The following is a 12477-nucleotide window of genomic DNA, read 5'->3' as shown; positions in this document are numbered from 1 at the left end:
GATGCCCTTTTAGGTGAGTCACTCTCTTCCAAAACCTCTCCAGAGGACCCCTCCGGAGAAGTCCCTCGGAAGACAACTTGTAAGAGGAAACATCTAGACTCCCCTGAGGAGTCTGTCACTTTGGATATGGATTCAGAGGATTCAGAAAGGTCCCCACAGTCACCGTCTGAGGATGTCTCATTTTCAGACATCCTAGAGATCCTGAAGCAGAGAGATGGCGGGAAGACTCTTATCCATTCTGAGGATGAGTCCGTATACCTGGAGGAATTTGGTTCTCAACCTTCCGAGGAGGTCCACCAAATTTATAACTGCCCTGTCTGAGAAGGAATTCCTGACCAAAGGGGTCTGGGTAGATGCTATGGTGGTGGTGGTAGCCACCAAAAGGATTTAGCTGAGACTTCATCTGTCCATCCACTGAATAAGGAGTCTCAAACAATGGACAGATATGGGAAGCTTATGTTCTCGTCAGCGGCCTTTATCTCAGGTCACTGAACTACTTAACTAATTTTTCCAGACTTCAGAGGGATCTCCTGAAGAAGCCAGGAGATACCCTCCAAGGTTCTACAGCTGCAGGGGTGTCAGACAAGGTGACCTGTCAGCTTGCTACCTTAAGTTCTGTAATCAACTCCTCTATGCAGCTCATCTCTTATGCAGCCAATGGAGTTAGTAGGGCAGCAGGCAGAGGAATAGCTCTGAGGAGGCATTCCTGGATGCTCCTTTGTGAGTTTGCTTGAGCCCTTTAGATCTTCTTTCATAAATGCCCCTTTTGACGGCTCGTCCTTTTTCAGGCCAAAGGTTAAAGAGACTCTGACCAGGTGCGAACAAGAAGGTAAAACTCTGTCTGCTGTGGGAGTACATTTTTCCATCTTTACCAGGCATTATCCCAAAGGCCAGAAGGGCAGGAAAATGTGGTTCCATAAATCCCAAAGAGCTTTGCAAGATGCACGTGGTGACATTTCCCCCAGGGGCAGAGGGGGAAATAACAATGGAAGATGCTGATCTCAGGGCAGAAGGGGTCCGCAAAATCAGGGTGACAGAGGTATGTTCTCTGGCAGACCCTTCCAGCATTCCTGAAAGGAGGGCCATCTGCCCACCTCTGGAGGCAGTCAGGGGCAGAATATCACTACCCAAAAGCGTGGCTGAACATCACTTAAGACAAATGAGTACAGTCAATAATATCCAGAGGATACAACATACCCTTTTCCACCACACCCCCACAAACAAGATCAGTCCCAGACATTCCACCCTGTCAAAGGGATCAAGCAACCCTAGAGGTACAAAGTTTGCTAAGAAAAAGAGTCATCCGCAGACCAAATCGGATCAGGAACTTACTCAAGGTTCTTTTTAGTTCCAAAGAAAACAGGGGACTAGAGACCCATCTTGGATCTCAGCAGGGTGAACAAGTCAGTAAAAAAAGCAAAGATCTGGATGGTGACACTGCAGTCTATACTCCCTTTTCTGGGACAAGACAATTGGATGTGCTCAGTTGATCTTCAGGATGCGTACTACCATATATAAATGGACAGGTAATCCAGGATATAACTATGCTTCCAGCTGGGAGCCAACCATTACCAATTCAGAGCTCTGCCCTTTGGTCTCACTACAGCCCCCAGAGTGTTTACCAAATGCATGGCAGTAGTCACGGCTCACCTGAGGCATCTAGAATTCTGGGTGTTTCCGTACTTAGATGACTGGCTCCTGACCGCCACCAGCGAGCATCTACTAACCAAAGCAAGAGGCACCACCATCCATCTATGCTCAGAACTGGGCATTACCATAAATTTCGAAAAATCGGCCTTGTTGCCATCACAGCATATTACATTCATAGGACCAGACTTAAGCACAAAATACATGGTAGCAAAATTGCCTCATGACAGGGCACAGAAACTGTGCCATCAAGTGTCCATCTTGCTCTTGGAGAAAGTACAGGCAAAGTTTGTTCTAAAAGTATTAGGCACTATGGCGGCTGCTATAACACTAGTACCTCTGGCATGTCTACATATGAGAGTCCTACAGTGGCTACTCTTTCCTCAATAGTCCATGCAGGAGTTACCCATGTCCCACAAGATCTTCATCACAGACTCCTGCAAAAAGGACCTACGCTGGTGGCTTCAATCCACACAGGTAACACTAGGCAGGCCATTCACTCTCCCTCAACCAGTAGCTACAGTGACCACAGACACTTTCCAGATAGGGTGTGGGGGGGCAATTATCTGGGAGAGACCGTCCAAGGAACTTGGCAGGAACATGAGTACTATTTGCACATTAATGTCCTAGAGATGAGAGCAGTGTTTCTGGCGTTGCAGGCATTCCAGGACTCTCTTCCTCCATGTACGATTGCAATACAGACAGACAATATGTCGGTAGTGTGGTACATCAACAAACAAGGTGGAACTTGTTCCTATCCCCTGTGTCAAGAGGCTCAAAGAGTATGGCAATGGGCAATCTCTTCTCAATGTTTTCTGATTGCAATGCATATTCCGGGAAGATTCAACATGATATTGAACAAATTAAGCAGAGCAATTCTGATGCCTTACAAGTGGTCCCTGAAACAGGAAGTTGCAAGACAAATTTTTCACAAGCGGGACCAGCCTTGCTGCAACCTTTTTGACACATCCATGAACACCAAATGCAGCAGCTGCCTTGCCCTAATCCCCCCTTCGGGGAGTCACCAAGAGATGCACTTGTTCACGATTGGCCTCCAGGACTTCTTTATGCCTTTCCCCCATTTCCACTAATCCCCAAAGTTCTACAGAAAGCAAAATTGTTGAATTGCAGGTTAATTCTCATCACTCCATACTGGCCTTGTCAGATCTAGTTCCCTTTCTATTGGCCCCATCTCTGAGAGGAACCATGTATTCTGGACCCGGTACCAGATCTTCTGACAGTCAGCAATGCTCTATCCTTCTAGTCAAACCCTCAAAATGACAGTTTGGCGGCTCCACTTCCAATCTTAGCCAGGTTTCCAGACATATCCCCTGCAGTGTGACACATTCTGGTTTCATCTCATAAGACAACAACTAGAAGACTGTATGCTAGCAAATGGAAAAGGTGTTCTTGTTGGGCTTCCAAGAATCACATAGACCCATTCACAGCCCCCGTAAGTGCAATTTTAGATTTCTTAGAAGAAATTTTCAGTGAAGGTGCAGCAGCTGCTACCATATGAGTACAATTAGCCACCATATCTAACTACCACATAGGAGACATGGGATCAAAAATAATGTCTCACAGATTGTGCAAAGCCTTCCTGAGAAGTACATTTCTTCTAAAATCTCCAATAAGGGAACTACCACCTCTTTGGGACCTCAATTTGGTACTGACTACTCTGATTCTCCCACCATACGAACCAGCTTTCTCTTGCCAACTAAAATTTCTAACCTGGAAGACCATCTTTTTGACAGCCATTACTTTAGCTAGGAGGGTTTCAGCACTCCAAGCTCTATCCATACATCCTCCCTATTTAGTTTTTCATAAAGATAGTTTCTCTTAGAATGAATCCTTCATTCTATCCCATAGTATGTTCCGAGTCCAATTTGAATCAGTCCATTGACCTGCCTGTCTTCTTTCCAAACTATGGCAACAAGGCAGAATATAAGCTTCACCAATTGGATGTACACAGGCAGTTACATTTTTACTTGCATAGAACAAAGGAGTTTAGCAAGTCTGACCAGCTATTTGTCTCCTTCTCAGATAACAAAAAAGGCGCACCAGTTTCAAAAGTTACTTTGTTGAAATGGCTTACTGACACTATTACCTATGCGTATAATTCTCAGCATAAGCAATTGCCAGGAAAGATTAGAGGCCATTCAGCAAGAGCTATGTCAACTTCAACTGCCTTTCATGTCAGACAACCTATGGACTCAATCTGTGCTGCAGCCACTTGAGACAATCTTCATACCTTCATCACTCATTACAAAGTAGACGTGGCCTCCCGGAACAGGGCTTCCTTTGGTTCCACTATTCTGAAGAGCTTATTCCCTTGAGCCACCCAAGAAAGAAGGTTCTGGGGATGCTGTCCCAACCAGCAGGAATGAAGGTGAGATGGGACAACATAACATTAAGAAGTTGTGTACTCACCATAATGTTCCATGTTTGTTGTCCATAATCTCACCTTCATTCTTGCGTTCCACCCTCCTTCCCCCAACCTTCGTTCCTGGAGGATCGAGAGGAATTTTTTATTGGTTCTAAAATGTTCTCTGCTTCCCTTCTTGCCTCATGAAACATAGGCTAAGAATGATTAACATTGTCTTTTGGTATATGAATTTCTAATATGCTAGCAATCTGCAAACAAGATCTGGGTAACCTTCCCTAGGCATTATGGGATAGGGTATAGCCTCGAGCCAGTGGAATTTCTCAAGGTTTAGTAAAAGGCCGAGTCAGAACCGATGCTTGGTTCCGAACCAACCAGCAAGAAGAAGGCGAGATTATGGACAACAAACATGGAACATTATGGTGAGTACATAACTTCTTATTCATTTGGCCAGCTTTTACATGCAGATCCTACAGTGGGTGTTGGCTACTCAATGTCAGGCAATGTCATATCAAATAAAAATTACCAACACTTGCAAAAGACATCTCTATTGGTGGATCCAGTCCAATTAACTGCTCCATGGCCATCCATTCATTCCCCCACAGCCCAAGGCCATAGTGACCATGGATGCTTCCCAGATAGGGTGGTGGGGGGGGGTGCATTATCTGGGGAAGACAGTCCAGGGTACTTGGTCCCCTGAAGAAGCCAATTTGCATATAAATGTCCTAGAGATGAGAGCAGTGCTCTTGGCATTGCAAGCATTTCAAGATATTCTTCCCTCTGGGATGATTGCGATTCAAACGGACAATATGTCAGTCTTCTGGTACATCAGCAGACAGGGGGAACCAGATCTTACCCATTGTGTCGAGAAGCACTCAGGGTCTGGCAGTGGGCGATCTCTTCCTGTCACTTTCTTTTAGCGACACACATTCCTGGGAGATCCAACCTGATTCCGAACAAACTGAGCAGGTGCATACTTCTTCCACATGAGTGGTCCCTCAACGAGAAAGTGGTGGATGCAATTTTATTTCACTGGAGTCAGCCATGCTGCAATCTTTTTGCCTCTTCCCTAAATAACAAGTGCCACTACTTTGCCCTGATTCCCCCACAGGGGCAGTCACTGAAGGATGCTGTACTTCAAGATTGGCCCCCTAGTCTTCTTTATGCCTCCCCACTAACCCCTTTGATTCCAAATTTTCTGCAGAAAGCTGCCAGCTACCAGGTTGAAGAGCACAATGATCCTCATTGCCCCCTATTGGCCTTGATACATTTGTTTTCCCTTCCTATGGCTTCACCTGGTTCAACCACCATGGAACCTAGATCTGATTCCAGACCTCCTGTCTCATCCAACAGACATGTCACATCCAGATATACCAAACCTCATGCTAACTGTTTGGCTTCTCCATTTCCCATAGTAGCCAGACAATCTATGATCTCATCACCTGTATGACATATAATTCTGTCTTCCCATAAACCCTTGACAAGGAAAACATACTCAGGTAAATGGAAATGGTTTGCCATTTGGGCTTAGCAGCATACACTTGACCCTGTCTCATCCAACAGACATGTTACACCCAGATATACCAAACATCTTGCTAACTGTTTGGCTTCTCCATTTCCCGTAGTAGCCAGACAATCTATGATCTCATCACCTGTATGACATATAATTATGTCTTCCCATAAACCCTTGACAAGGAAAACATACTCAGGTAAATGGAAATGGTTTGCCATTTGTGCTTAGCAGCATACACTTAACCCATTTTCAGCCTCTGTTAATCACATCTTAGATTTCCTTACTCAACTTTTTCAAAACGGTCCTAGTACCAGAACCATTAGAGTACAGCTAGCAGGAATTTAACATTATCATACAGGATTGAATGGAGCACCCATAGCTTCTCACAAATTGAGCAAGGCCTTCTTAAAGGGATACTCCTCCTAAAGCCTCCTTTTAAAGACCCTGCACCTCCATGGGACCTAAATTTGATGCTTCAGTCTCTCACACAACCTCCCTTTGAATCAGCTGCTACATGTGACCTTAAGTATCTCTCATGGAAGACTATTTTCTTGGTTACCATCACTTCTGCAAGAAGTATTTCTGAGATCCAAGCACTATCTTCTAAACCTCCATACTTGTTTTTTTCACAAAAATAGAGTGACCTTACGTACCAACCCATCCTTTCTTCCAAAGTTGGTGTCAGAATCCATCATAAATAGTACTATCAATTTGCCAGTGCTTTTTTCCTACATTTATCAGCAAAGGAGACTGTATCTTACATTTACTGGATGTTCATAGACAATTTTGATTTTATCTGCATAGAACAGAAAAAAATCAGAAAAGCAGACCAACTATTTGTTTCTTTCTCTGGACCAAAATTGGGAAAAACAGTTTCTAAAGTTAATCTATCAAAGTGGTTAACAAATTGCATTTCCCTTTGTCTATAATAAATTAGGCATTTCTGTTACACATCCTTTGAAAGAAGACTCCACTAGATCTGTGGCTACTTCCACGTTTTTTCAATCTAGGATGTCTATGGATGACATTTGTGCAGCAGCAGCATGGACTACTCCTCATACCTTTATCGCTCATTACAAATTGGATCTGGTCTCCAGAGGTAGGGCATCATTTGGTTCTATGGTGCTCAGGAATATCCCTCCTTGAGTCCGCCCTGGATACAAGTAGCTAGGGATGCTGTCCCATTCGTTAAGGATAGAATGAAGGTTGAGAACATCAGATAATGAAGTTATGTACTCACAATAATGTTCCATCTGTGTTGTCAGTCTTCATTCTTTCTCAACTCCCCTCCCACCAGCCCCATCCTTGACTTCTGGAGAAATGAGTATTTAGATGGTCTCTGAATAGGTACGTTTATATGTATATATGACTCTGAATATGGCTTTCCATAATTCTCTTCATCCTTGTATGCTAATAGAGCAGCAAACAAGATCTGAGGCAATTGGCAGGGTGCATTGTGGGTAAGGGAGAAGCTCGACAGATCTGGTGGCTGCGAGCTTTAGCATCGGCCGAGCCAGATCCAACAGACCAGATTCGAACCCATTTGTTGAGGAAGAATGAAGATCGACAACACAGATGGAATGTTATGGTGAGTACATTATTTCATTTTCTGTGATGTAGGAAACTGCAGTGATGTGCTATGTCTATAAAAAAAAAAAAAACAAAAACAATCCTCCTCATCCCCAAGCTTAGATGATATGGACAGCCAGATTTTTAGACCTGGATAACATAAGTGTAGAACAGAGATCGCTAGTTGTCTACATTTTTCTGTGCTATTCAGAAGTGCTGGTCAGATGTTTTGTGCCTTTTAGGTGTCATATCTCCATTCACTAGATAACCATGATGTAATTCATTTATCACTTTTAAAGGAAGTGTAATGCACTCTGTAATACTCACATTATGTTTACACTGCTTTCACTTAACCTTCTGCAAAGCTTTTGAATGCCACTGTGACGCAAATTTGGACAGCAGATTTTAACATTTGTTGTTGCTTGTTTCTGACATTTCAGAGAGGATACAGAGGAGGCAACTTCAGTTTCTACTTTGAGTCTTAACCATATTTTAATTTTCCTACCTTTAGCACTTGTATAAATGGCACCTTTTGGTGCATAGAAATGAAGTGCCCGACCTTTGGCCCCTGGTCGAGATGGAGTCCCTGTTCTGAAACCTGTGGAGGAGGGCAGATGATGAGAAACCGAACCTGTGAAGAAAGTACTGAGGGGCTTGAATGCACAGGAGATGCTACTGAGATTAAGGAGTGCAACCTTCAGCCATGCCCTGGTGAGTCAGAAAAATAAATTGCTGTGCAATATAATTGACTCTGGATGTCTGTGCAACAGTAAAACAGATTTTTGCGGTAGTATGGGGTCATGGAAGCATAATAATAATGGTAATGTAAGACTTGAGTCAAGCAGTGGTGACAGCATTTGTACAGGCACTTAGTTCTAGTGTATTCTTATAGGTTCATAGGTGTGTACTAGGCTAATGGCCCTGGAGCCTTTACAAGCCTAGCCCATAGGATTACCCTGGCAATGTGCCACTTGACCTTAGGTTTCCAGTGCCTCTGGCGAGTAGAGCCACTGGAGTGATCCCCGGGGTGAATTTTCTATTTCCCATCCACTCATCAAGATTTCTATTGGAGGGCCAGTGAGTTTTGTTTTCACCATTTCAGCCATTTCACCATTAATTAAGATGTCTTTTGTCTGAAGCTTAATTCTGGTATCAAAGTGAAGAGTTTATGTCAAATCAAACTTCCATCCCTATGTCAAATCTTTTATTCCAAGTTTTTCCACTGGAAAAGTCAGGAAAATGAGGTTTTGCAAAACCTGAAGAGTGATAGTGCCATTACAGTTCATCAATTGTAGGGGTGACTAGGCTGAGGTTCACAGAAAACCTCAGGAGTTCATAAGATGAGTGAGTAGATGGCTTGGGGTAGATGAGTTTCATTAACAACTTCTGTACCATATCCCAACACACATCCTTAATCAAATATGCAGACAACTTGAACATCATACGTTCTGCCCAAACCTTGTCCCATCTTATTTTTTATTTATTTATCTTTGTTTACCAGGAAAGCCTGATTAAAATAAAACCCTTTTACAGAAGAGACACAGGGAGAAAAGCTTCACATTTAACACCAGTTTTGACATACATAAAATAAAGTTACACGATATCTGAAGGAATGCAAAATATAATTGAGTGTACATACATGAGAGAAAAAAAGCTTTACAATAACAAATATAAACATCATTCAGAAACAGCATGCACATAGCTTGCATAGCTATACATAGTGTTGAACATTCAGTAAAAATAGGCACAGGCATGTGTATAGCAAGGGGAGATATAATATTACAAAATATGTAGTATTACCTGTGATTTCTAGGAAATTAAAGTAACAAAAAGAAGAGGTAGCTTAACTGTGGAGATATTAGAAAGGGAGGAAGGTGGTTGATAATGAAATGTAGTATGATATGTTAGTAGAAGAGCAAGAGTGAAAATATTGTTACATTTAAGACTGAGAGGTAAAGTAATTAAAGTGAGATTGGTTTGGGCTACTTTGACTGTTATACTGAGTATTAGTTTTGGATAGATGAGGAGAGAGAGTGGTGAAACTATGATGGGGGAGTGAAACAGTGGTTGATCTAACTAGACAGAAAAGATGAGAGTCTTGTCACTTGGAGCCTGTGATTGATATAGTTTTGTAAACAAAGTTACTGCTTGTGATGAGTATCTTCAGCGCAAAACCCAGCAATCTTACCGCCACTGAATCCTGGCTTAATAAATTTGAGCCTCCTATGAAATCCAAATAAAACAAAGCTACTCCTCCTCCTTCCCAAAACACACAATATACACAGGCCACCTTAACTATTACTTTCCTAATTAACACAAGAATAGAAATTGTATCATACACAAAGCTATCAGAGGCCATTATACATCCATTCAGCCACAATCCTTTTTCCCATTTTTGGCACATGGGGTCAGGGTGTCATTTCAACAGTGACAATCATCTAGAGCCAAAGTTTTTACACTACTAGGTGACTAACCCTTCTGCAGTAGTTCTTCCACACCACACAGTTGTACACACACTTATACCTATGGCCAGTTTAGAGTATCCCATCCATCTACTGCATGTCTGAAATGTGGGAAGAAACCAGAGTACAAGGAGGAAACCCATGCGAACACAGAGAGGACATACAGACTCTGCACAGAAGGCACCCTGGCTGAGAATCGAACCAGGGAACTTCTTGCTGTGAGGCAGCAACATTATCTACTGCTCCACAACATGACTGCTTAAAATTCAAGTTGCTTACATTTAAGATGGTGCTTTCACCTCACGAAATTCCATGTGTAGACAGTGTGGAAAAAAGTGTTTACCTGGTCTGTCTGAGCTAAAAAGCACTGCTAGTTGCTTGTTGTTTAATCTGCATTAGAGAGTTGATTTTGTTGTGCTTTTACATTAACAGACACCGGGGTCAGACATCTTGGAGAAGAAAGTGTTTACCTCGTCTATATGAGTTGGGAAGCACTGCAGGAAGCTCAACATGTGATTATTTACTGGCTAAAGGGCATAGGAGTCAGTTTTCAAGCTTTTCTTCTCTGAGCAGAACTGTCCATTGGGTCACAGTGGTTAGCAGTGCCCTGCATTGTAGCAAACACCTATATAGCAACGGCCACAGTTATCCCCTTGCACAAAGGTGGTGCTTCCACTGACCCCAGGAACTATAGACCTATTAGCCTGACTAGCCGTATCTGTAAGGCCATGAAGCAAATCATCATGGACCATATCAACAAAGATAGAGATAATCTCCAAACACTTGACCCTTCTCAGTTTGGATTTGTCAAAGGGAGATCATGCCTGTTATACCTGGTGGACTTCTTTGAGACATTCACCAAGGCCCTGGACAAGTGGAAGTCTGTGTAAATAGCCTACCTAGACTTAGCCAAGGCTTTTGACACTATCCCCCACTCAGGCATAATTGACAAACTTACCCAGATAGGTATCAACCCCTATATCATTAGATGGGTCGCTAACTGGCTCACTGATAGAACCCATATAGTAAAAAATAAGGAAATCCACCTCCAGCAGCAGACCTGTATCCAGTGGTGTTCCATAAGGATCAGTCCTGGGACCTCTACTATCTGGAATCTGTTTCTCTGAAGTACAAGCAAAAACTAAATGTCTGTGGATGACAAAGTTTGCTGATGATTGCAAACTGGGAGTGGTCATAGAATCTCCAAACAATATCAACATCCTACAAGAAGGTCTTACACAAACAAATAATTGGTGCCAAAATCATGGCCTTAAACTCAATGCAAAAAAGTGTATTATCATCCCTTTTGGTAAGAGTGATGCTCCTTCTAATTACCACATCAGTAGCAACACCCTAAGTACTAACTTAGTGGTGAAGACCTGGGCACTCAAGTTGACAACAACCTTACCTTTAATCACCATGTTTCCACAGTGGTAAGAAGGGCATTCTATATTGCTCATCTCATAAGTAAAGGCATTCTCTCCAGAAAAAAAGAAATTATAACCTCCCTGTACTCTTCCCTCATCAGGCCAATAATTGAGTATAACACCCCTTTTGGTATGCACCTTTCCAAGCACCTACATCAGTTAGAGAGACCACCGAGGTTCCTCACAAGGAAAACTAAAGATCTTCAGTATTTGTCCTATGTACATCGGCTAAAATCAATGTCACTTTATTCTGTTTCATACAGACTAGTCATAGGCGACCTGCTTTATTGGAAATGCTGCATATCTGCAAGTCAAATGGTGCATGGGTTACTCGCTCTAAAGACCTTAACCTGGTATGTGACATTATTAAAACCTGCTGGAGGGACAGATTTGTCTCCCAGAGGTTACCACACCTTTGGCATAGACTCCCACTTCATGTCAAACAGAAAACCTCATTAGCCTTCTTCAAACGCAATCTGAACGACTGGATGAGTAACCCTAAATTCACCCCGGGGGTTCCATTTGTGTCCCTCTTGGACAGGGGTAATAGGTGCTAGTCATGGAAATAAGGGTCAAACTTGGCTAGGCTTGTAAGGGCCCTAGGGCCATTAGCCTAGTAACTTCCTATGATTCTGTGTAGTAAAATTTGCCTTTAAAGTTAGGGTTAGATCTGAAACTGGTTAAAAAGTGTGGCACTATGCAGAAATAAGCTTAGAGCAGCTAGCTTATGCATCAAATAGCAGTACCGTATCCTAGCATTATATAACATCCTACCCTTAGTGCTAGAAACTACCCCAGGAGACCCTTGTTAAAACCCAGTCCTTAATTCTAAACAGCTAACCATATTACAGGACCATTAAAAAAACAAAGAAACACACCAAGCCAGCAGGAATTATAGTTAGCGCTTTCATTTACTTCATAAGCAAACTTCATCAGACAACAGTTAAAAACCACAAGTCATTTAAATAACCCTCCAAAAAGACCAATTAAACAATTAATTACAAACTCAAATTGTCCTTAAAGGAACATACACACACAATTGTTCATGCTATATAAAAATCAGTACATAAACATCAAAGTGTATACAGCAAGCTAAAATACATCCATAAATTGAATTAATAATCATCTAAAACAAGATTTCAATTTTAATATACATTTTATAGATAAATTATCATTCAGCCCAGGAAGGGAATGTGCATTATAGGACCAGACAACATGGATATGCAGTTTCCAAATGTTTTGTTGGCCAGCTTAGTAGATTTGGGCATCTTAAGGCAATGTAGCAACTGTCTCATTCTAAAACAACCAAGTAATCATTAAAGAAAATAATAAAGTTTGTGAGAGACATACATGCACAACTTCTTTGAAAGCAAAAATCTCACATACAAACGAGGTTGTCAAGAGATAATGCCACAGTATGAACATAAAATGATTGATTTTTATAATTGTCTGTTTCTGGTGTCACTCCAGTGGGCT

General features: G+C 42.2%; 1 protein-coding gene across 1 annotated transcript in view; it reads left to right on the top strand.

Moving 5' to 3' along the window:
* The window catches only part of LOC122797804 (SCO-spondin-like), a 4708783-nt gene that overhangs the window by 4237143 nt on the left and 459163 nt on the right, over positions 1-12477 (top strand). The window contains exon 101 of the mRNA XM_044066325.1: positions 7624-7823. Coding sequence (XP_043922260.1) covers positions 7624-7823 — 200 coding nt within the window. The remainder of the gene's footprint in view (positions 1-7623; positions 7824-12477) is intronic.

The sequence above is a fragment of the Protopterus annectens genome, chromosome 3.part1, assembly GCF_019279795.1.
Source record: "Protopterus annectens isolate FY-2018-M chromosome 3.part1, PAN1.0, whole genome shotgun sequence".
Taxonomy (NCBI): Eukaryota; Metazoa; Chordata; order Ceratodontiformes; family Protopteridae; genus Protopterus; species Protopterus annectens.
The sequence above is the reverse complement of the archived record's forward strand: the minus strand, read 5'-3'. Positions and strand labels throughout refer to the sequence as shown.